Source organism: Aythya marila, assembly GCF_965140915.1.
Source record: "Aythya marila genome assembly, chromosome: 17".
Lineage (NCBI taxonomy): Eukaryota > Metazoa > Chordata > Aves > Anseriformes > Anatidae > Aythya > Aythya marila.
The window spans coordinates 11,518,660-11,541,482 of NC_139058.1; the positions used below are offsets into that span (position 1 = coordinate 11,518,660).

General features: G+C 42.7%; 1 protein-coding gene across 3 annotated transcripts in view; it reads left to right on the forward strand.

The window, feature by feature from the left end:
- Positions 1-7,854: 7,854 nt before the first annotated feature.
- The window catches only part of LOC309884626 (uncharacterized protein), a 32,496-nt gene continuing 17,527 nt past the window's right edge, over positions 7,855-22,823 (forward strand). For all 3 annotated transcript variants that reach the window (XM_082773722.1, XM_082773724.1, XM_082773723.1), the window contains exon 1: positions 7,855-7,962. In XM_082773722.1, the coding sequence (XP_082629848.1) occupies positions 7,885-7,962 (78 nt within the window). In that variant the 5' untranslated portion in view covers positions 7,855-7,884. The remainder of the gene's footprint in view (positions 7,963-22,823) is intronic.

Consider the following 22,823-nt stretch of genomic DNA (forward strand, 5'->3'; position numbering starts at 1 on the left):
AATGCGTGCCGGGGAGCGGCGCGCCCCTTGCAGCCTCTCTCGTCCCTCCCCGCCGCGCTTGCTTCCCAGGCGCCGCGGCCTGGAGAGGTTTCGAAACGCCTCGGTCGGTGCCCGGGGGGAGCTGCCTGGGTTTGGGAGCCTCGGGAGGTTTTGTGCCCGAGGACGAGGCACCGGAGGTGTCCCCGGGCTCGCCGCCGAGCCTTTGAACGCGGTGGGAACCGGCAGGGTGCCGCCGGCAGGTGGCCCCGAGCCTCTGCTGCCAGCCAGCCTCTGTCACTGCCCGCCCCGGGCACAAGGTGCTGGTGCTTGGTCGGTGCTCAGCGCCTGGGTTTCGCTTTTTTTTTTCACTTTTTTTTTTTGTTTGTTTGTTTTTAATATATATATTTTTTCCCACTCTTTACATTTTTTCACGTATACAGAATTTGAAGAAAACAACCGCCCCAAACCTACACTGCTATGGGCAATTGCTTTGCCTTTTGCATCCTTCAGCGGCCGGTCTCCTCTGCATGCTGCTTTGCTGGGATATGTTTCATTTACCTCACTAAAATTAGTTTGCTCATTCCATTGATCTTGAAGGAAGGGGTGACTAATTTCCACCAATTTCAACCCATTTCCTACTATGATATTAGCAGAAGCACCTTTGCCCCCAATCCTTCAATGTGCTCATATTTAACTTCACATGCGAGGCATCCTGATCTCTCCTGTCTCATTCAAGTTCCTGCAGAAGCATTAGCATTTACTGGGTTAGAGTCTGGGGAGTTCAATAAAATGTCCTGCTTATGTTGTGTTTGCAGCATTCCTGATGAGCCTTACCTCATAAATCAATCCTTCAAGGCTTAAGGATCTTTCTGATATTGGGCATCCCAGAAATCCAATTGATACCAAGAACTGTCACATCACAGTGGTATTTCACACAACTCTTTCCTTCTGCACTTGGGTTTGTGGGCTTTACTTTTCAACTTTTCTTTTTTTTTTTTTTTTACTTTTTTTTTTTTTTTTTTTCCATTGATAAAAGTAGCTTATGTCTTTATATTGAGGTTGGTGGAGAGTTTATTGGTTGGGTGGATTTTACTCCTGGCATTTCTAGAGCCTCTGTATGGACTAAAATGTCAATAAATGTGGCTGGAAAAGCAAACATCTCTCTAAAAGTTCCCATCATTGCCCCTTTTCTCTGAACCTTTTAATTTTCATAATGAAAATGCCTTCCAACATCATATTATCCCCCTAAATATAATTGCTGTGTAAACATACTTAGTCAGCTTTTCCAGATATGATAATCCTCTTTGCTTTTATTAACCTGCCCAAATTATCCTAAATATGAACAAGAACACACTGAGCTGTTTCTCTAGGAAGATGAGAGGCTGTCTGACTTGTAGAAGTCAGGAAGATAGTTAAATCAACACTATCAGCGAGTCTAAATTGTTTAAAGAACTCAGTTACAAACCTGTTAGCCAGGCTCCTGACACATTGCTAATGGCAGTAACTGGGTGTTTTCCTGTAAACATTATGCAGAGGTAGCCCCCAAGGCAAGATTTGGAAGAGAACATTACTTCACGAATGAATTCAGGAAGAGGGTTATTTGCAAGTAGAAAAGCAGGTAAGCATGGATCCAAGTGATGCTGGCAAGTGAGATGGCCAAACAGACAGATTAGATGAGCATGATCAAGAAGGGCTGTGTAACATGCATATCAGCATAATTTTCTTAGAGAATTTATTGTATGAAATGAATGAATGAATTTACTGAACGTGCCTTTTGCTGTTCACTAATTCACAGTCTCAGTAAAGGAGCTACACAAATATCACAAAATATACACAATATACGCAAATGTATATCATAGAATCACAGAATCATCTAGGTTGGAAGAGACCTCCAAGACCATCTAGCCCAACCTCTGACCTAACACTAAAAAGTCCTCCACTAAACCATATCACTAAGCTCTAAATCTAAATGTCTTTTAAAGACCTTCAGGGATGGTGACTCCACCACTTCCCTGGACAGCCCATTCTAATGCCTGACAATCCTTACAGTAAAGAAGTTCTTCCTAATATTCAACGTAAACCTCCCCTGGCACAACTTGAGCCCATTCCCCCTTGTCCTGTCACCAGGCACATGGAAGAATAGACCAATCCTCACCTCGCTGCAGCCTCCTTTAAGGTACCTGTAGAGAGCGATAAAGTCACCCCTGAGTGCCTAGATTGTCAGTATATTTGGATATACTCTCTTTATATTTTTTCTAACAGCAGCTATTCTGCCTTCACCAAGTACGCTTCCACATAAGATGCCAAGGACAGTGTGGTGAAGAAGACTAGAATGTCTAATCCTCATTCAATCTTTTGCTGTCTGTATTGTAAGAATATAAAAAGCAGGACTTTTGCCTCCCGCACAGAACTCAAATTAAGAATTAATGAGACACTAATGTAGTTTTTCAGTTTGAATATTTGTCTACATTTGCTTCTTTATTTTCATGCCATCTAAGACAATATATTGCTTGGGCAAATCTCCAAAGTATCTCTAATTTTACTTAGTAGTCTGCTACATGGCACCAAGCCCCCAGTTACAAAAATAACCACTAGTTCAGAGGCTGCCACCCAAGAACGACAAAAAGCTGCAACAGGCTTAAACAGGCTGCCTGAAGGAGAAAAGGGATTCTTCACACTGAGAGATACCTATCATCAATAAGTTTTAACACGACAATGAGGTGTCATGGTAGTTGCTTAAAACGTTGGGAAAATCATCAGGCACTAACATGAGGCCTTGAAGTGCAGAGATTCCTGTAAACTTGCAGGAGACGTGTTTGTGTGCACTGCAGTCTCTGTCTCCAGCAGAGAAAGAGCCAATGGCATTTCCCAAAGTCTACAGAAATTCCTCTCTCCGAGCGCTCTTCTGTTCTCCAGACACAGAACTCAGAAGGTAGCGCACTGGTCCTTTAACCGCAGCCAGCGCAGCATTCCTCTGCCTGCAGCACGGCTGCCTGCAAAGCTGTCCTGCCGCCTTCTCTCCAAGCAAGCTCTTTCAGACCTTAATAGGAATTGTCTTATTTGGGAACCTACAGGGCCTTGCCCCTAAATGGGGAAGGCTGATTTATTCATCTTTGCTCTGACAAAAAATAAAAAATAAAAAGAAAGAAAGAAAATGTGTTTAATGCCAAATTAAAGAAATGAGCTAATGATTAATAGGTAAAGACAGACTGTTTGCAGAGTTACCTATCCATCAGGGTATTTTAGTAGCTCATTGCAATAACCTCTGTTGAAAACATATTTCCTCACACTGTCCCCCTGCCCTTTCTGATGCCTTAAGGGACTGGTCAAGCAAAGACCAGCAGTTCTGTTAAATTCAGAGTCTAGCCACAAAGAGCTGCAGAATTTCACCCTATTTGTCTTACTGTAAAGAATGTAAACATTCTTGAGGAAAGGCTGCAGCTTCTAAAATATGAGCTCTGTGTGTGTGGATGTGTCAGAACGGCACTAACTGAAGAGGTGGGAGAGAAAGGCTCCATACTCTGCAGGAGCAGTGGGTGGCACTCTCTGCACAGCACAAAACCCGTGTGTGGAGCTTTCCAGTTCCAGTTATTATAGCTACAAACATGTTTTTTCTAAATAATTCCTTAGCAGAGATCTTGTTCTCTAACCACTGACAGCACTACGTTCCAATTCCCTCTGCTTATTGCATACTTTTCTGCTTACATCTTTCTATTATTTGGTGTCACTCAGTCTGCAAAAACTTCATTAAAAAAGAAACCTGTGCTAACCACATATAAATAGCTCCATTACTGGCAGACTGCAATCAGGCTAAGGCGTCCAGCTCTTCTCTCCCAGCCACTCACAAAAAAAAATGATTTTGTATTAAACACAGTCTAGGGAACTAGCACTCAGGTCTTGAGAAATGGGCTTTATTAAAGACTGCCTTAATATTTTATTTTTAGTTTTTATGTACTTATATGTTTTATTTATATACGTGAAATGTTTATACAGCATCCTGCCCCAACAATTTTCATAATGTCTGTTTTAGAAGGGATAAGTATTTAAAATGTTACTTTCCTGACTCATTTCTATAAACAGGGGAGACACTCACATGTAACGGTGGTGTGTCTGATTTAACAACAGAACTCAGAAGGGATTTAATCAACCTCTACTCTACATAAAAGAAGCCTGGGAAAGTATAAAAAGCAGTGTTGTATAACAGAAGGTTTGCAGATGAGAATTCTTGCGTACAGAAAATAAACTAAGATTTAAGGCCTTGTTACTGAGAGTGTCTTGCCAATGCCCTCCTCCTGTTTAAAGCTGGATTCAGTTTGGTCACACCAGTTGTTTTGAAAAACAGAAACTGCTAAGAGCTGCATTAATTTCTGTGGGACATTCCACTATAGTGTCCCTGGGTGAGCAAGGTTAGTTTTGGTATCAGGATGCCTTACATACTTAAGGAAATGGATTCAGAAAGGTCTCTTTCCATGTAACAGAGTGTGGTGTGTGTGTAGGAATAGGATGGAAATTACTGGTTTTTAGTGGTTTTAAGCTTAGCTTTCCCACAATAAATTATTTTTGCTGTCAGCCTGCAAACAGTAAGTTGTTTTTTTTTGTTTGGTTGTTTTTTTTTTTTTCTCTCCTGCAAATGACTTTCCCAGCCTGCAGCTACTTGTTAAGAAAGTGTTGCCATCACATGTAGAAATCCTAAGTACTAACTTCAATAACTTCATAAATGTCACTGTTCCACTGCAATGTAGTGCTTGCTTCAGCAGCCCAGGAGCCCCCAAAATGCCACAGTACAGTGCATGGGCTAGTCCTTGGAAGCACTCACTAAAAGAGCATGGAAGCCTTGCATTTTTCAACAGGTGGCTCAATGCAGGGAGCAGGACACTTAATTTCCTAAAAATGTCTCAACGAGTGTGGGAGAAACCTAATCTTGCCTGTTGGAGGATGTACAGAGTTGCACCTGCATCTCTTCTTCCACAGCCCAGTGGGAATGAGTACAGCTCACATCTAGGCAACTATCTGCTCCGCCTGCATGCTTCACCTCATGGCTGATACCTTCAGCAGGTAATTAGACATCTTTTGGTCCTATTCTTGTGTACTGCCTGGTGTGGAAAGTTGTCCATGCCCATGCAGAGTCCCACTGCCTGCTTACAGAGGGAGCTGACAGATATAGAACATAATCTTCACAAAAGCTGTGGTTTGAAAGGGTCACCAATCTGAGCTGAAAATACTTTTAAGCAGACTGCTGTATGTTTGGTCCTGAATTCTGGGTGTTAAGTCATTGCTAAGCCATAGTGATGGAGTGTTGTGCAGGCAGGTCTTGCTAGCAAAGGGATGCCGAGATAAGAGAGCACAGACATACTAACAGAAACTCCTAGGCCAAGAACAGAGTAAACACAAACACAAGAAATCAGCATACACTTGTGTCTGTGCTACACTTCAAGGTCTACGGCTTGGAACAGCAGCATAGCCCACACAGCAGCCTATTTGCCTCAGAAGGATTACGGGTGCCTGCACTCAGATGACCCCTGGAAAAGAATCCAAATAACAGGGATGTAAGATCCTTAAAAAGAGAGCTGCATTGCTAGACTTGAACATGTTCCCTTTCTTTCATTTAGGTATTTTCTATATTATTTTTCCAGTCCTGTCCAAACGACAAAATAAATCACTTTTTGAATACCCTTTTCTGCCAGCTAGTCCTTGACTTATGTCCTCAACAACTGTGCATTAACAGAAGGAAACAGCAGATGGAATCTCTGTATTTGCTTCTGTCACACTGAGCCTCATGTGGAAAAAAAAGTAGATTTCTTGTTTCAGGGATTTTTGAAAGCTTAACATGCATTTATGGTGACATTGCCCTGAGATTTAACTGTGAGTGTTAAGAAAAGCAATGCGCCACAGTGCTGTGCTACAGAGATCAGACTGCCCTTCAGGCAGAAGTGTTCTGCTTGAAAAAATCCCTTTGCTCTCCATACCCCCCTCTCCTGCCAGAGATGCCAAGTGTCCTGGGCTCTGTGTTTATTCAGAATAGACATAATGTAGATACATCTGCTTTTTCAGTTGACAGGTAACTCAAAGAAATATCACATAGGAGAAGCAAAATGTAAATCTGAACATGAGCAATCACAGTAAACGACTGACAAGGTCATAGCCCGAGAACACCATTTACACAAAATTTGCCCTGAAAAGAAAACAGTGAAATAAGAATTGACCACAGAAAGAATTATTTGCATCTTCTGCCTTCAGTGCAAGGAGAATAAACAACCCAATTTAGCTACCACGATATTGCTTATGTGCCCTTCCACTGAAGGGGTATATCTGCCCTAGCAAATACAGCATGGTCCAAGAGGGCAGTGAGCAGACAGAACAGTCAGAGTCCTGTCCTCGATTCCTTATGAGCCTTGGGCTAATCATGTCATTATTTTCTCCAGGTGTCCCCAGTTTGTACGATAAGTGATAGCAGGCAGCTTCAGCTCAGAGGCACTGCAAGGATTATGTGGGTATCTATTTCACCTCTTTGGAAGTTGAGCATTATTTTTACAGAAAGGGTGTCAAACCTGTGGCGAGTAGCCCAGGATTCCAGATGAGCTCAGTGTCGGCCTCAGTCAGTGTGAGACTGCTGCCTCAGTGCCTGCGCACAGCCTCTCACGCTTTCACTAAAAAGTATAAATTCAAGACATTACTTCCAATTTACACGATGAAGAGAACAATACGGAAAGTCAAATACAAAGTACATCCATGTATTTATGACAAAAATCCTTTGGTTTTCTCAGGTGTCAGCCCTCCAATTTCATGCTCACTACATGCACCTGCTTGGACCCCAACAGAAGGTGTTATCCAGGGATTTTCCACTGATGACACTGTCCTCTGAAAGCCGTGTGAGTCCCTGCCTGTTGGGAAGGAGGAATTCAGGACTTGCCATGACAGTGTCCTTTGTCCAATAGGGCCAGCATGGGAATTTTCTGGGGAAGGCATGACAAACCCTGCCACGACCTGGGCTGGCAGCGTCCCCCAGGCAGCTGGAGCCTCTGAGGGCTCCATGAGCTGCTTACCGGGGAGTGTCTGTGTCACCGAGCCACAAAAAAGAAGCTCCAAGCATAAAACCGCAGTCTTTTCACCAAAACTTTTACATTTAAAATAAACTATTGCAACTCCTTCTATAGAGCACAGGAATTAACTGAAGCTAGCAACGTGTGCTCGCTGCCACCTGCACGGACAGAAGATGTTCTGCTTGCTGGGGCTGTAGGGCTGGCTGATGCTCACTGCAGCGTGTCTGTTACTGGAGAGGGTACAGGAGAGGTTCTGACCTGGAAAACCACAAAATGTCACGGGAACGAGGAGCCTCCCCTGCCCTGCCATGATCTCCAGAAAGGCCGAGGGGCTCCTTAGGGTGCCTGGCAGCAGTCCTTCCCTTTCCTCCTTGGAAAGGGATTTTCCCTCCTTGGAAAGGGCCTTTCTCCCTTCTCCCCTTCCCCTGATCATTCCAGCCCGTGCTCCGGGGGCCGGCGGGGCGCACTTTGCCCCTCGTCTCCCCCCCCGGCGGCGGGAGGCACTTTTCCCCGGGAGGCCGCTGGGGGAGGCTGCCCGCAGGGGCCGGGCCGCCTCCAGCCCCGGCCCTTTCCACACCCGGCGAGGACAAAAAGCGCCGGGCACCCCCCTGGGGAGCGGGGGGCTCGCAGCGGCCACCCCCGCTCCCTGCCCGGCCCCGCGCCGCGGGTGCCCCCCGGGGGAGGGCAGGGGCCGGGAGCGGCCGGGGGAGGGGGCGAGGGGCGGGGAGGCCGGGGGAGGGAGGGGGTCGCTGTCAGAGGAGCCCGCCCGGGGCACGGCACTGCTCGGCACGGCACGGCTCGGGGCACGGCTCCGCAAAGCCCGGCACGGCTCGGCACGGCACGGCTCGGCTCGGCTCCCCGCACCATGGTCCGGAGCTTCCCCGGTGCGGGGCTGGTCCTGGCGGCGGCCGCGGCGCTGTGCCTCGGCGGGGCGGGAGGCAAGGTAAAGCCCCGCGACCCCCGGCGGGACGGGGGGGGTGCCCCGGGATCGGGATCCGGCGGGCCGGGGGGATGCGGAGCGGTGCCGGGACGAGGGGATGCGGAGCGGTGCCCCCCGGTCCCTGCCCGGCCGGCGGCGGGGGTCGGCAGCGCCTCTCGAGTCCAAAGGGCAGCGGGAGGCACGGCCCGCGTCTGGGTCGCCCCCTCTGCTTCGGGACGGCAAAGCATTGCCAGCATCTATGCAAGCCCCGCGGTAACCGGTGTAACGGCATTGCCAGCAGAAATGGGAGCGCTCGCCCAAAAGCATCCCTAAGGAGCGGGCAGCCTGGCATAAGGGAGCCAAACCAACCGCGCTGTGCCTTGTCCCTGTGCGCTCCAGGCTTGTGCACCTCGTCTGTAGCAGGGCTAGCAGGTGAACCATGAACCTGGCGGCTCTCAGGACGGGGACCTTGGCATAGCTGGGAGCCACGAGGTGAGCCCCGGGGGAAGCAGAGCGGTGGTGGAAAAGGCAGAGTTGGAAGCAAAGAGCACCCCGTAACGTGGAGCAGCTGCAGAGCAAACCGGGGCTCTGGGCTTTGGGAGGGGTGAGCAGTCCTGGTCCCGCTGACACAGCGGGGACTTTTCCTGTGGACTCTGATAGGAGCAGGATTTGACACCTCTGGTAGGGATTCTTAGATCTACAAAGGATGAGCCACTATGCAATAAAAGATATTCCATGAATGTACATCTTTCGTTACATATAAATAAATAAGTGTGGGGGGGTTGCTTTCCCTGTGGAAAACAGCATTGTAATTCAGCCTGATACACCAACTCCCTGCCACAGCACATATGAATACAGCAATGACTTCGTGGTTTAAACGAAGATGTTTTATCTCACTCGGTATCCTAGGAAGATAGCTACATTGAGAACTCCTTAATTAAGCCACATTTTTGGCACTGAACTACTAAGTATTAACTTCACGAAGGTGCACACAAATCCATTGAATTGTATGGTTGCGGATTTTCATCTTTTCTCTCTCTTTTAACTCAGAATTGCATCATGTAATCTGCAGGCTTACTCTCTCCTCTTGGGCTTGTTACTGGAGATGAACAACTCCCTCATCCAGCTGTGTACTTAAAGTACATAACTTGATTGCTGCCCAAAGTTATTACATCCTTCCTGAGCTAGTTTTGTTCTAATTCTGCCTGGGCAGTCATGAGGCAGAACAAGTATTAGCTGTGTCGTGTGCCTTCGGGTGCGAGTTGTAATAGTGGGACACTGAATGTGTCAACAAGCTCTATTAATTTTGCTTTTTTTTTTTTTTTTCCTTTCCCTTTCTGTTTCCTAGTCAGCTTCTGTTGTTCTCTCGTTCTGAAATCAGGACTGCTTGATTTCCCATCAGACAATATCTGAACTAGTTACGTATTGACCACTGGTACCATAGAAAAGAAACTGCCTCCGTAATGAAGCAGCAGCAACCTCCCACTTACTTTCCCAGACATGACTTCTTGTCATGTCAATTATTCTTTGGATAACATGTTGCCCATAGTCTCTAAACATGAAGGGCAATTTCTTTTGCAGAATGAAACTTAGGCACTTTCTATTGCTTATCTTCCTAAATGTGACATTGAAATCTGTGCATTAGACATGTGTGTACATCTCTTGCTCCCTGTTTTTGTTATTTTTTTGATTAAGTTGCACTTGTTCTCCACTTGTCAAGGACTGCACTATGCTGTGTAGGCTTCATTATTTTTATCTTTTTTTGGCTACATTCTGACAGTGTTGCTACGCTAGGAGAAAATCCCATTCTAAACTGATGGTTCAAATCTAGTTCAATTTAGCTGTTGAAAAAAGGTATTCAAAGATTTTCAAAGATTTATGAGAAATGAGTTATCTTCTGGTACAGAGTTAGCAGTACCAAAAAAAAAAAAAAAAAAAAAAAAAAAAAGAAACTCCCTTGGAAAGAGTAAAGTCTGCTTGATGTATGGGAGACTGAACTGCTCTTTTCATCCAGGAAGGTGGTCTCTGCCAGTCAGAGTTGAGGAACTTGGGGATGCTGTTGGGTAGCGTGGATGTTTGAAACAGGTTTTGTAGCAAAATAGAGCTCTCTCTGGAACCATTTACTAAGGACTACAGCAACTTTAAAATAGGAGTTAGATCAAATGAAAGAAAATTTGGAGATAAGGTGTATGATGTTTCCTTCTGTGTGTCTGTATCAGATGGAACAAGATGTGCAGATAAGTGGCTTGTTTATCCTGAAGGAAGAATGTAAGCCTGATGAAAGAATAACATAGTCAAAATTCCAGGTCTCTGTACGTCCATAAAATATTATCTGTTTAATCAAATCCCTATGGAGGAGGTCTCTGTGCCAGTGCCATCTTTCACCTAGTATTCTTCTGTTCACTTGCTGGCTTAAGAAAAATCAAGCCTTTCTTTTTTTCTGTTAGGAAATCTTCAGCGATACTGACCTTTTAGTGAAAGTCCTGCTCCCGATGAGGACCATGGCAAAATTCCTGCTGGTTTCAGAGGGAGCAGGATCCTTCCCAAGATCAGTGAAGGATTAAAAAAAAAAATCAACTACTAAAATATGCACCTCAATTAGCAAAGAATGTGGCCTGATTAGTAAAGTATGAAATTTCATCTATTAAATTCTACGGCCCCGATCAACAAAGCACACTGCACAATTGGCAATGTATCCAGAATCTCAACTACTGTACTAGTCTCCTGCCAGATCAACCAAGCATGCAGCTGAATCAGTAAATTATGCAACTGGAGCAGCAAAATATGCACTTCTGATTGGGGAGGGAAGGACATGGAAATTCTCAAATGTTTAAAATTGCCACACAATTGGTCTGAGCATGTTACTGGTCCATGTCTGCCTTAAGAAAAGTGCAGGCAAAATAGATAAACTTTATGAAGTCTCTCCAAACAATTGAAAAGTACATCCCACAGACAGCTCAGTGCCTGACAGCAGCAGCCCAGTTCTTTTCCAGATGTGCTACACGTCTGGTTTCAATCCCAGCTGCCAGATGTGGAGGTTATTTTAGTTACACTTTAATGGGATATTTAGGTCCAGGTAGGTTTTGCTTTATATGTCGCTATAAAGCACTGTATATGCACACAAGACTGTCTTTCTATCCCAACAACCTAAGCCAGTCAAGACAAATAAGGCACCTTCAAAGAACCTGAAAGTTTTGCTGGCAAGAAGCTCAGTGTCTATTAATCTCTTCACTGTTTGTGAAAGTACTTTTTGCTTCAGAAAAAGAAAAATTATAGGTCTTTCCTATTTTCTTTAGATCTTGATTAATTGCTGTAGCTGCTTCCTATTGTGTTTACAATATACCTTGGCAGATAGGTACTGTGCAAGGAGCTTGGATGTTTGGCCCTTTTGGAGAGTAGCTATATTCTTATATCTTGATGCAGTAGCATTGTTTCTCCCTAACTTGTGCCTGTGTGCTTAAAAATTAAAATTCAGCCACAGTACCTTGTTCTGATCTTCAGAAGATGCTCTTGCTTTGAATTATTATTTTTGTTTTATACAGAAGAGCTGTGGGACATCCTATTTTAATAAAGATATGGTTTCAGGATTTCTATAAATAGCTTTTCTCTCTCACTCTCTCTCTCTTTTTTTTTTTTTTTTTTTTGTTTTATTGCACTGTTCATTTTAGTACACAGAAGTCTGAAACACTATTTGAGTCTAAGAAATATCTATTTTCTTTCTTTTTCTTTTCGTCTTTATTTCTTTCTATTAATTGGTACATAAAACTGGCTTGCACTGAACTTATTTACCAAATTTCTGTCTCATTTCCAGGTCAGTTCAATGAATGATCCTATTTAGTTCTTTTTCCTGTTTAAAATATTTCCTACTGAGTCCAAAGCAGTGCCCTTAAAACATAATTGATTTGGGTCATTGAACCTTTATTTTTCATGCATGTTAGTTTGCATCCCGCCACTGGTCTGACTGGTATTTCAGTTAGAAAAATGCAGGCGGATTTCTCCTAGAGGCTAAAGTTCATGTGGAGTCTCTGGCAAAATAAGATTCTGGAGTATGTATCCCTGGAACTAGGCAATCATTTATAACTTTTTTTTTTTTTTTTTTTAAATAAATCTTCCGTCTGGCCAGAATGTCATAAATCTGGCTCTCTTGTTAACTTCACACTAAGCAGCAATAATGTCCACAGTGTTTCAGTCCTGATAATTCTAATTACTGAAGCACTGGAGAAGCTGAAAGCTGAGAAGATGGATGAGGCTGGCCTCGAGTCCTGCACAGCACATGGGACTCTCTCTTTGTAGAGCTGAACCATAGTTCTCCTGTTTGCCAAAGCCAGAGATGGAAGAAGCAGCCAAGGTAAGAGAAGTAAGCCAGTGGCAGCAGCTTGCTGGAATGATGTGGGTAATATTTATGCTGAAGGAGGTAAAAGTGTTCTGTACCACTAGAATTGCCAGCCATCTCCTAGATGAAAACACTGAAATCATTTTTGTTCCTTTAATATCTAAGTAGCTTGAAGCAAACAATCCTGTTGCACTGGTTTAAAAAGACCCAGCAAACAAACTTTCCTGTAGTAACCAGCAAACAATTACTTTCCCCCTTCATTTGTTTCTTTGCATGACAGACCAGGAATGGTGGTAAAGTGTTCCTCTGTCTGTCTCTTTCTTCCTGCCTCCCCTTCTTCTTAAAAGAATGTGTGGCATGTTTGGTACCAGAGAGTGCCTACACAGCAGTATGCAGCTAGCTAGACTAAGGCTGGTGTAGCAGCTCTTCCCTTTCCACGCTATTATTATTCCTACAAGGTCAGTCTATGCACAGACATCTCAGGTCTATCAATATTAAATTATCAATATCCAGCTTGATGGTTAGATATAGAAGACAACACCAGCCAAATTTTAAGATATTTTAGGCCCTTCCTTGAGTATGAGAATTGCTAAATGTAAAAAATAATCCTCTTCTACTTCTACAAATCCATGGCAGGAAGACAGCGGAGTCGGGACAGGGTCTTGCAATAATATGTAGAATGATTGTACAGCAGTTGAGAAGAGCCTTGCTGGCAGCCTTAGTCCTTGGACTCAATGTAAGAATGGTATAATTCCTCTTAAAAAGCCCTCAGCAGAAAATGGCCTTATGCTTCACTTCAGATAGCCTTGCTTCTGATCAGGAAAAAGAGGTCCCAATTTTGAGAGGAGAAAAGGCTGATTTGCCTTTATTTCCTTTCTAAAATTCTTGGGGCCCTACTGAAAGCCACAGAAGTCATCTTGGACTTCAGGAGGATTTAAATCAGGCCATAAGTACTGCTGATTTGGATTAGTAATGATGTACATTGAGGACTACATCTGTATTTGGGTTTGGGTGGAGTCCTTTAATGGTAGAAGAGTTGGTAATATTTTTACAGCACCTTTCATCAGAGGATTTCAGAGTTTCACAAATATCTAATTACAGAAACTATTAAATTAGATGAAATCCTTGGTCCTGGGGGAGTACAGGCAGCACCATTACACTTCAGTATAAAGCAGGGGTGGGTGGTGTTCAAAGTGGCAAAACAAAAGCAAATTTGCCACATACAAGCCATAACCTGTTGTGCTATCTCATTTTCATCCACTATTCTATTCTTCTAATTTCTTTATATTAGCAGCCAGGTTGCAACATCAAACCACCTCAACAAAATGGGCTGGTGCAAGCCTCCATTCAGAACTACTGTCAGGTCTGAGGAGGGACTTTTAGATCACTGATCTGTTACTGATCTATTCCATAATGATCGTGTTTCATTATTGTGTTAAATAATAGCAGGACTATTAACAAGGGCCAGGTACCAAGGATGTCAGTAAGAAAAGATTCATGAATACAGGAGATCTGGGATGAAATGCCTTTGAAATCCCAACCTAATCCAAATCCCAGAGAGACAATTGTGCAGCCTTTCCAAAGTGGGTGTGCCTGCTAGAGACCCAATCCACTTATTTTGCCTAAATCTAGCCCTCTCCTGGTCTTGGTTAGTAAGTATTTTCCTGTTTTGAGTGACTAGGATTTTATTAAAGGACTGCTTTTTTCTTCTGCATTTAACTTAAAATATGGAGCCTATACTGTTAGACCCGAGGCCTGAAGCCCAGACTGCCCATCCGCTTATCTTCCTCCCTGTATCATAGATCTGCATGGGTGGGCAGTTCAGGTGAATCTCAGACTTCGCTATTTGAATACAAGGGCCCCAAGGAGTTTCTCATCAAGACTAACTTTAAATGTGAGCTTAGTAGGATGAACACTTTGATTTGCCTCTAAAATCAACAGTAACTTATTCCAGGCTTCCTGGTTGAAACTTGAATGGGGAAGAAGAAAGGATGTCTGCAAAGCAGATTTATTTGGAAAAATAAACTGCTCACTGGTTGAGACCCTATAACAACAAACCCAGTGCTTAGGTTTTCCTCTGGCTGCAGTATCTGTTGTACTTTTTTCTGTGTTCTCCCACACCCTCCCTGCTGTGCCCTCATGGTCTCTCCTTATGCGTAGGCAGTAAAGTAAAATTTACAAGCATCCTGCTCTCTGAAATCCTGGCAAAGGAGGAGTCTTGGAAATTTCCCTATTCAGAGCATACAAGGGGAGATGAATCCTGAAACAGTGAGGTGAAGAAAGGTGCTGCTGTTTGTATACCATCCAAAGCCAAGTGTGTGTGTGCGTGTGTTCAGACCATAACAGACTTCTGAATGGCCAGCCTCAGCTGTAGCAAATGCATGCTTAAAAACTTAGCTACAAATATTTTTTTACTCCAAGTTTTTGCATGAAAGGAAGGAGGTTTTTATCTGTTTGCTTATTAAGGATCGCTATCCATGTCTTCTGCATAAGCCCTCTCACCTGCTAGTGACATTTAGTGAAACATTAAACCAGTTCCTAAAGATTTTCAGCATGCTATTGGCGATATTAGCAGGTTTTAGCTTTCACATGTGGAATGTTTCCTTCTCCATATGTTTCTACAATAGGCTTCCAGCATGTGGAACATCTGAAGTGTCTGGCTGAAACAATAGGGTCATGCAGCTAGAAATCCAAGCACAAACAGCTTTTTTTTTTTTTTTTTTCAAAGCAAGTTTACATGTATGTGTGTGGTTTTTTTTTTTTTTGTTTGCTTTTAAAGATCAAAATTTGTTTGCTGGGAAGTGGCCAGCAAAATTTGCTTGTGATTGTTTTCCAGTTCCTCATTCTCCAGTTTTTGGTACTCTCAAAACAAAACAAAGCATATTTGAGCACCTAAGCTGCATATGGATTTCATTATTTAAATCTCCCCCAAGTATTTGGGAGGTTTATATATTTAAAGTTAATTTCGGAACACTAGTTTCTCAGATTCCTATGAACTCATACATAGCTTGTTGAATGGACTCTTATATTGAACTCTGCAAGCAAACTTTTACTGCAGTGCTATAGCTTTTGTTTTGTTATAGGTTTCGTCTGGTTACCAAGCAGTTCAGACATAATCTGACTGTGTTTTCTACTCTTTAATTTAAGCTGCTTTGGCCTGTTCAGTTTATAGAAAATGAAAACCAGATTGATCTTCTGGAAACTCCTTCATCACCCTGTCAGTTCCCACCAACTCTATCGTTTACTGTTAATTTTATCTATGGTGTGTTGTGTACACCTTGTTAATGAGAACCTGCTTTATAAGAAAAAAGACCTATGCTGACCTATTAAAGCCCTGAAGCAAACGGCCATAGCATCTTGAACTCTTTATTACACAGCCTTACTTTTATTTACGATGCTCCTCATCATATTCATGATTATTTGCCTGAGGAAGCACTCTAAATGATGATTTTATTTCTCATTCTAAAGCTTACTTATTTATTTATTGGATATTTGAATAAGAGTATTTTCTGAAGGAAAACAAAAACAAAACCAAGAACAAGAATGGCAGCTTTGTATGGTTATAGGATCTTACGTGATATGGTATCTTGCATTTCTATTGGAAGATCTCTGTATGTCTGTTGAGTATCCAGTCACAAGAATTACAGCTTCCACTCAAGGAATAGCCTCAAAAGTCTGCATGGAAAAGCTGGTCGTTGATGTGAATTCTAGCACTCCCTGGTGGATGTTATCTTACATATCATTTGCTTCCTTAACCATAAAAACTAATGTTGGGATAAGAGCAAGAAAACAATTATCAGACTGCCCTCATAATGACATGTCTCACTTGCATTTGTTGCATGAATGTAGCATGATAAATCTGAGATACTAAGGACAGATTTCTACCTGACATTGTTCTATCTCACAAGTGTAAGAGTTGTAGTTCCCAAGGGAAGACTGTCTAGTCAAATGGGTCTTTCCAAGCACTAGATTTGCATATTTTAAATAGATTTTCCAAATAATTTCATAGAAAAGCAGTCTGGATATTTTCTTCTTTCAGACTAAGATGAGAAGAAGGACATGAATTTTGCAATGTGGGGCTGCAGAGTGAAGGATGAAGAGCTCAGAATAAGACCTAGCACTTGGTTTCTAGTAAGAGTACCTAGATGTAAGAGTACTGATTAAATTAAAAAAATAAGTCAATTAGAAATATTCTATGCCTTGGCCTAGGCCCCTTCCAGAGAATTTCTGTCTTCATTTCACACTCCTACCAATGCTTTATCTACTTCATAAATGCTTCTCCAGCTGGCATACAGCAAGTAGAGTTATCAGTGAACAATAGGGTGCTCCTGTGGTAGTAACTTCAACTTGGGAAATTGTCAAGTAGCAGAAGTACCTATAGTAAAAGTATATATGAAGTAGAAATACCTATACAGAAGTAGCCTTAAAAAATCTAAAGCAAATAAAGAACTGGCTAAGGAGAGAGAACTTCGCTTAGCCAAACTTACATAGCTGTTACTTGCAGGAGTTCATGTAGGTGAATCCAAATTATCTTAATTAAAGAACTGGAAGGGGAGAACTAAAACTTCTGCATATTTTTAATGTTGGGAAAAAAATCAAGAATAATTTTTGTTATCTTTTCTGTATCCTGAAAGTATTCTAGCAGGTTTCACCTAGGAAGTGTTAGAAAACTGAGTTGGCCAGTAAGTCTTTTAAAGTCCCCACCTTAGTTGAGAGGGGAGATATTCTTTGAGAGGGCTGTTAAGACCATGAATTTCCCTCTGCAGGAAATGTCTCTGCCTTTTGTGTCTAGAGGGAGGCAAGGACCACAGCTGGGTGATCTTTATTCATTGCCTTAAATAGGAGGTCTTCAAGATGTCTGCAGAAACTTCTGCCCATTGTACATAACTCCAGTGAAGGTTGGCATCTCTGGCCTAATAAGGATAAACTGCTTTTGCTTCTCACCTGAAAACCTCTCAAAAGAAGGAGAGCATCAACTTGACTTTTCTCTAGTTGCTCTGAAAGCAAGTACAAAATGTCAAGTTACAATATATGCACAGACTGCGTATACTGCTGATCATGCTATGGAAAGCTGCACTGTTCCATGGGTGATTGTTCAGAAAACAGCCCTTGTTTGTGTCTCTGTGAACAAGCATTTTTTTGTAAGCAGAAAAAGGCCTTGCATCTCTGGAGTTAAATGAGGAGGTCTGTTGTTCTCCACAGAAACTGGAGTGTGTTGCTGTGTCTGGTGGTTGCCTGAGTGCCCATGTTTTTTTCTTTTCCCCACCTCCGGTTCTCAGAGAGGATCAAGTAGGAAGGATGGTGACCTCATGGCACAGTTATGCAATCTGCTGGAGGCCAGGTATCAAAATATGCTGCAGCTGTGAAGCTGGGACCTTGCTGTGGCTGGCGGGCCTGGGCCTCCTGCCTCTAATGAGATTGCTGACCTTCTCCTGCCACTTCTGCAGCTGCTTTGATTCACAGAGATTTGTTGTGGCAATGGCCTGCCTAAAGGTTTGGCATGCTGCTGTAGGAAATGCTGCATCTACAAGCAGGCACCAGAAGTTGGCCACTCTGACCTAGGAGCAGGTGAGGATGTCCTGAGTCCCATCTTTCTCTTTCCATCCTGACAAAGCCTAGTTGCCTCTTTCCAAGGTTATGCAAACATTAACATCCTTGCCTTTTTTTTTTTTTTTTCCCCTCCCCACAGAGTGAGGAGAAGGTTGTCTGTTCTCCTGTGAAATAAAGCAGCACCTTCCAAGCAATCTTTTGCAGATTTTCAGGGCTCAGCTGCAGCGAAGTCACATATGGGAAGAATAAGAGAAAATAGCTTGCCTACAGTCTGAGGTACATTTGGGCCTCCATGTCCTAAGTCTCATTCAGACTTCGCATTTTGCTCTAATTGCTGCAGTGAATTCCTGCTTCCCTCCTCTACTCTTCCAGAAAAAACTTTATTTTCCTTGTCTCCTGCAGCTACAGGCCTTCGTAGTCCCCTCCCCTTCCTACCTGCATGTTGGTAATCTTCAAATGTCCTGTCAGCCATTAAGAACAGTAGAAAACTTGTTGATAGGCATGAAAACAGGGCCCTGTAAAAGAGTCTGATGTGTGCCAAGTAGTAATATAAGATGAGTTGGGTTCTTTCCTGGAAATGGGATTTGCAGAGTGGAAATGTCACATCCACAATCACAATCATGTGGTGGAACTGCTGTTACCCACTACTGAAATAACAGAGCATCTGTTAAAAAATGTAGTTTTGATTTTGCTTAAATCCAGCAGGTTGCACTCACTTCAAGAAATATTAGACCCTTGTTTAAAAACAGGAGTGCAACTGCTCTGTATTAACTGTATTAAAAGCAAATGTATGCTCAGCCTGGATTTGGGGTCCTACAATTGAGGCCTGTTCAGTGCTCATTTACGTGAATTTCCTCAGGGCACAAGGCAAGAATACAGACTGTGTGCTGGTGTATGGATTGGTGTCAGGATACAGCTACTGGGAGGGAGAGAAGATGACCCCTCAGCAGACAGAATACACTCCAAATTGAGAACTCTTTGAGGGATCATTCTGAAAAAAAAGTCACTGTTGAGGACTGGAAAAAGGAGACAGGGACAACTCTCTCGTTATATTCAAGCAAGCTACCAGCAATTTTTTTATGCTCTGTCAATCCCATATCCTGATCTACTGCTGCTAGGCATGCTATTTCCAAGCATCCAGAGATGCTTGAAGAGTTGCCATAATACAGGATGAGAGATTTTCCTTTTGCTGCTGTCTCATGCTTTGAACAGCAAAGGCAATTTGGCAGAGGGGAAAATGGTGATTCCAAGGCAGTTCCAGGAACTCCTGTACTGCCAGGTGGAAAAATAAGTTGAGGTGCTGCTGTTGTATCTAGTTCATTCTAATGAAAGAAAATAAACCTTTAATGATGAGCTGAAAGTACAAAATTAAGTAGAGTGCTAATTTTATAAAACCTCCAATTAACTTTGTCCTCCACTTGGAAACAGATTTATAGATTTATAACATCTTTGATCTGTAGATCAGTCAGCTAGTGAAGTAAATGTGATCACTTATAAAACTTCAGTCTGTTAGTTTAAGATCTTAGTCTTGGGATAGTCTTTCCTTAGATCCTGTATTTGATGAGCATCCAAAAAGCTCAGACTTCTGTAACTTGGAAATACTGTGAGAGGAGAACTTGGTCCTTCCTCTGGGAACCACAAGAATTGTATTTCTGGTAGCTTTGCAGCTAGTTCCTTCCAACCACGTCAGCAAATAAATACTTGTCCATATTTTGTTCCCCCCCCCGCCCTTAAGCTAGGAGTGGGGAATGATCTCTTTCCCTTGTTGTTTCTTTTTTTTTTTTTTTTTTTTTTTTTTTTTTTCTTCTCCTTTTTAAAGCCCTAAGTTCAATCATTTTCTTTCTGCTCTGGATGAAAGTTCAGGCCACTTCCTATTTCATTCCGGGTGGTTGGCTCTGTTCAAGTATCCAAGTGATCTTTAACTCAGAATGAACCTCTTGTACTTGGAGGGGCAAGTAACTGAGATACCATACCTAGCTCTGCATGTTAAGAGCAATTGCAAAGATTGGTTGAGCCAGTGTTTTAAAGAGGTACCTGGGGCAGAATAAAATGTGAAAGAACTGATGAGGTAGTCTTAAAACATTGCCAACTCTGAAAGAAACACACATGTACACACATGTGTGCACATTGTATGTTTTTAATTTTGAAGGGGTGATGGATCCTAAATAAAGCTTCCTGGATTTTCACCCCACCAATACTATCGTGAGTTCAGATGGCTAAATTTAGTTATCTAGACTGAACAGTCTTGTATTCTAAGACCATGTCCATTTCTGTCCAAAATCTAATTGCGTATCTCTATGTTTGGTATACAGTCAGCTGTAGGCTGACAAGATAAGGCTACTAGGCAGCCTTAGCGGGGGGAGCTAGAGGACTCTGTTTTATAAAAGCAAAAAATCTACCTGGAGAAAGGTTCTCTTTTTACTCTCCCCCCCAAAAAAAAAACCACAAAACAAACAAACAAACAAACAAACAAAAAACACAATCAGTGATGTATCATCTACTTAGTGTGTATACTTTACAGAAAAGGACAAAACATAAAAGAATCTTGTGGTCACAAGCACAGGATCATAACCAAGCATTTTGACTTCAGAGTGATCTTCTTTAAGGGCCTAAGGTCTGCATAAACAAGTTCTATCCTCATCTTCACTCATTACTCTAATATTAATTTTTTCTAGTACAGCCTTCAAGCAAAGCCCTTTAACTTGGATAAGGAGATAATACACGTCTGTTCTTGAAGACACTAATAAATGTGGCAGCTCTTAAAAGTTCAGTCAGCTTGAAATGTAGTTGATTATTCCTTCTCTGGCATTTCTAAAAAGAAGTGAAAGTGACATTTTTAAGTATGCCTAAAACTGGAAATACATGTGAGAAATACACAGAAGCTGAGATGTGCATAATGCATGAATGAGGGAGAAGTGGGTTATGATCTTCTCCCCACACACCTGAAACTGGGTATCTCTATCAAGTGTGCATCCTGGCCCTTGAGGATGTCTTAGAAATTTAGTGGTTCCACTGTATTTCTCCAGTCTGGTCTGCTGAGGCTTTCACTCTGACTCTGTGTACACACCAAGATAACTTGATATTTCTTGGGTATGTTGTAAAAGAAAAACTACACTAGAGAGGTCTCAAGCCAGAGAATCTGAGATTGTGCTCACAAATAACAAACATCAAGACAGGACGTCCTCTTTCCCCTTCTTTGAGATAAACACTTCAAAAATAAACAGTCTTTGGGACTATGCAGGCAGGACAGCATCCTCCAGGATGCTGTGAACAGCAGCTCCTCATAACCAGCATTAACATGAATGAAGAAAATGTATCACTACTGCACTCAGGGCTTCAATGAAAGCTATGAACACAAATGGGCTGAGGGTTTCCCTAACCAGGACCTTGCATCACTTTGTCTCCTCTTCAGCAGGGCATATGTCTTTACAAGCTGAACTGCATGGCCGTGTCACCTTCTCTTACCAGCTACATGTAACAGCAGCCTCCCCACATTCTCTCTGGGCTCCCACCACCACCTCATGCCTGAAGCATTCCTCTCTTGGAGGCAGGCCAGAGAAGCTTGAAAAACTGAGCCCTGCCTGCTTCTAGTGGTTTGCACAGAGGCTGGTACCCATCACTGAAGAGCTCTTGTGGGCAAGCTGCCACATTCGTGGCTTCTTGCAAGACCCTCCTGCCTAGTAATCACCTATCCACACCTTAAGATTTCCTCTGGCAAGCCACTGTATTTCATGTATCAGTACATTAACCACTGCCAATCACACTCCTTTGTATGCTTGAAAACTGCAACCCTTGCTGCCTTCCAAAAAAACTTATTCCTCTGAAGAGGTCCCTTCTGAACCCACGTGAGTTTGATGTGCCTCTCATCAACACACTCAGGAGTTTATCTTCTGAACAGATTAAAAAAAAAAAAAAAAAAAAAAAGGAAAAATAAATCCCCACCCTTTTCATAATTGGTCTAATTGAGGTAGGCATATATCAACTGTTGCTTTTAAAAAAAACAACCTATCATTTGCAAAGATTAAAAATGTGCCAAATTTTTTGCATGCCTCTGTCAAAAGCCTGTGAATTTATAACTTGCTGAGGAAGGGAACATCTGTGTCTAATTGATGAAATTCAGCCTTCATAATGGATGATGTAAATGAACTAAACAGTTTTGTCAGTAATTCAGTCGTGGATTATAAACTCATCAGAAATCCTCCCTCCTCTCTTCCTCCCCCCCCAGATCTGTCTTGCATTTGCTGTCCCTTGTGTATTATTTTTTTCCTGTTCTCCAAACAAATCTTGAAGGTTTTCAGTCTCCCAAGCCATAATAAATGAAATATTGCCCTATTGCTATGACCTTTCAACCATATTTCTGGAATGCATGTGTTGCACAAATCCACCGTCCTTAGGTCTGTGGACACAGGGTACCTGTTGGGATTAAGCTAAATATTGCTGCTGACTGGCAGCCACGTGTCTTGCAGGCGAACAAAAAACATCTGAGCCTGAACCTGAGGCTCCATGGACATACACAGAGTCTCCAAATGATGACAGATTCAAGTGAAAATGAAGGCAGGAATATGAACGTCTCTTGAGAGTGGGGGCGAGGGATTTATAAGAATGCACTTACCCATTCAACACTTCAGTGATTAATCACACAAGATCCACTGAGCTGATGGCTGCTACTTTTGGGTGTTAACAAAATCTTCTGGTAGTAGAGGTGGGGCTGTGAATGCTTCCAACTGCCTTCTCAGTATCTGAAAAAAGACAACTAGGTCAGTTCACATATTTCTCAAAATAAAATCTCAACCCTCAATCACTGCTAATTTAGGAAGTTTGGGCCTATGTGTAATTCTCCTACAGCCAGGAGTACCTTTCAATAGCAGCAGTTCTGATGCACATTCTGGCTCCAAAACTGGGTACTTCTTTTAAATGAAAAGTTAGGCATTATTTGTTAGTTCTTGGTATACAAATATTTAAGAGTGAGCTCAAGAGACTGAGAACAAAGGCATGTCTGCAC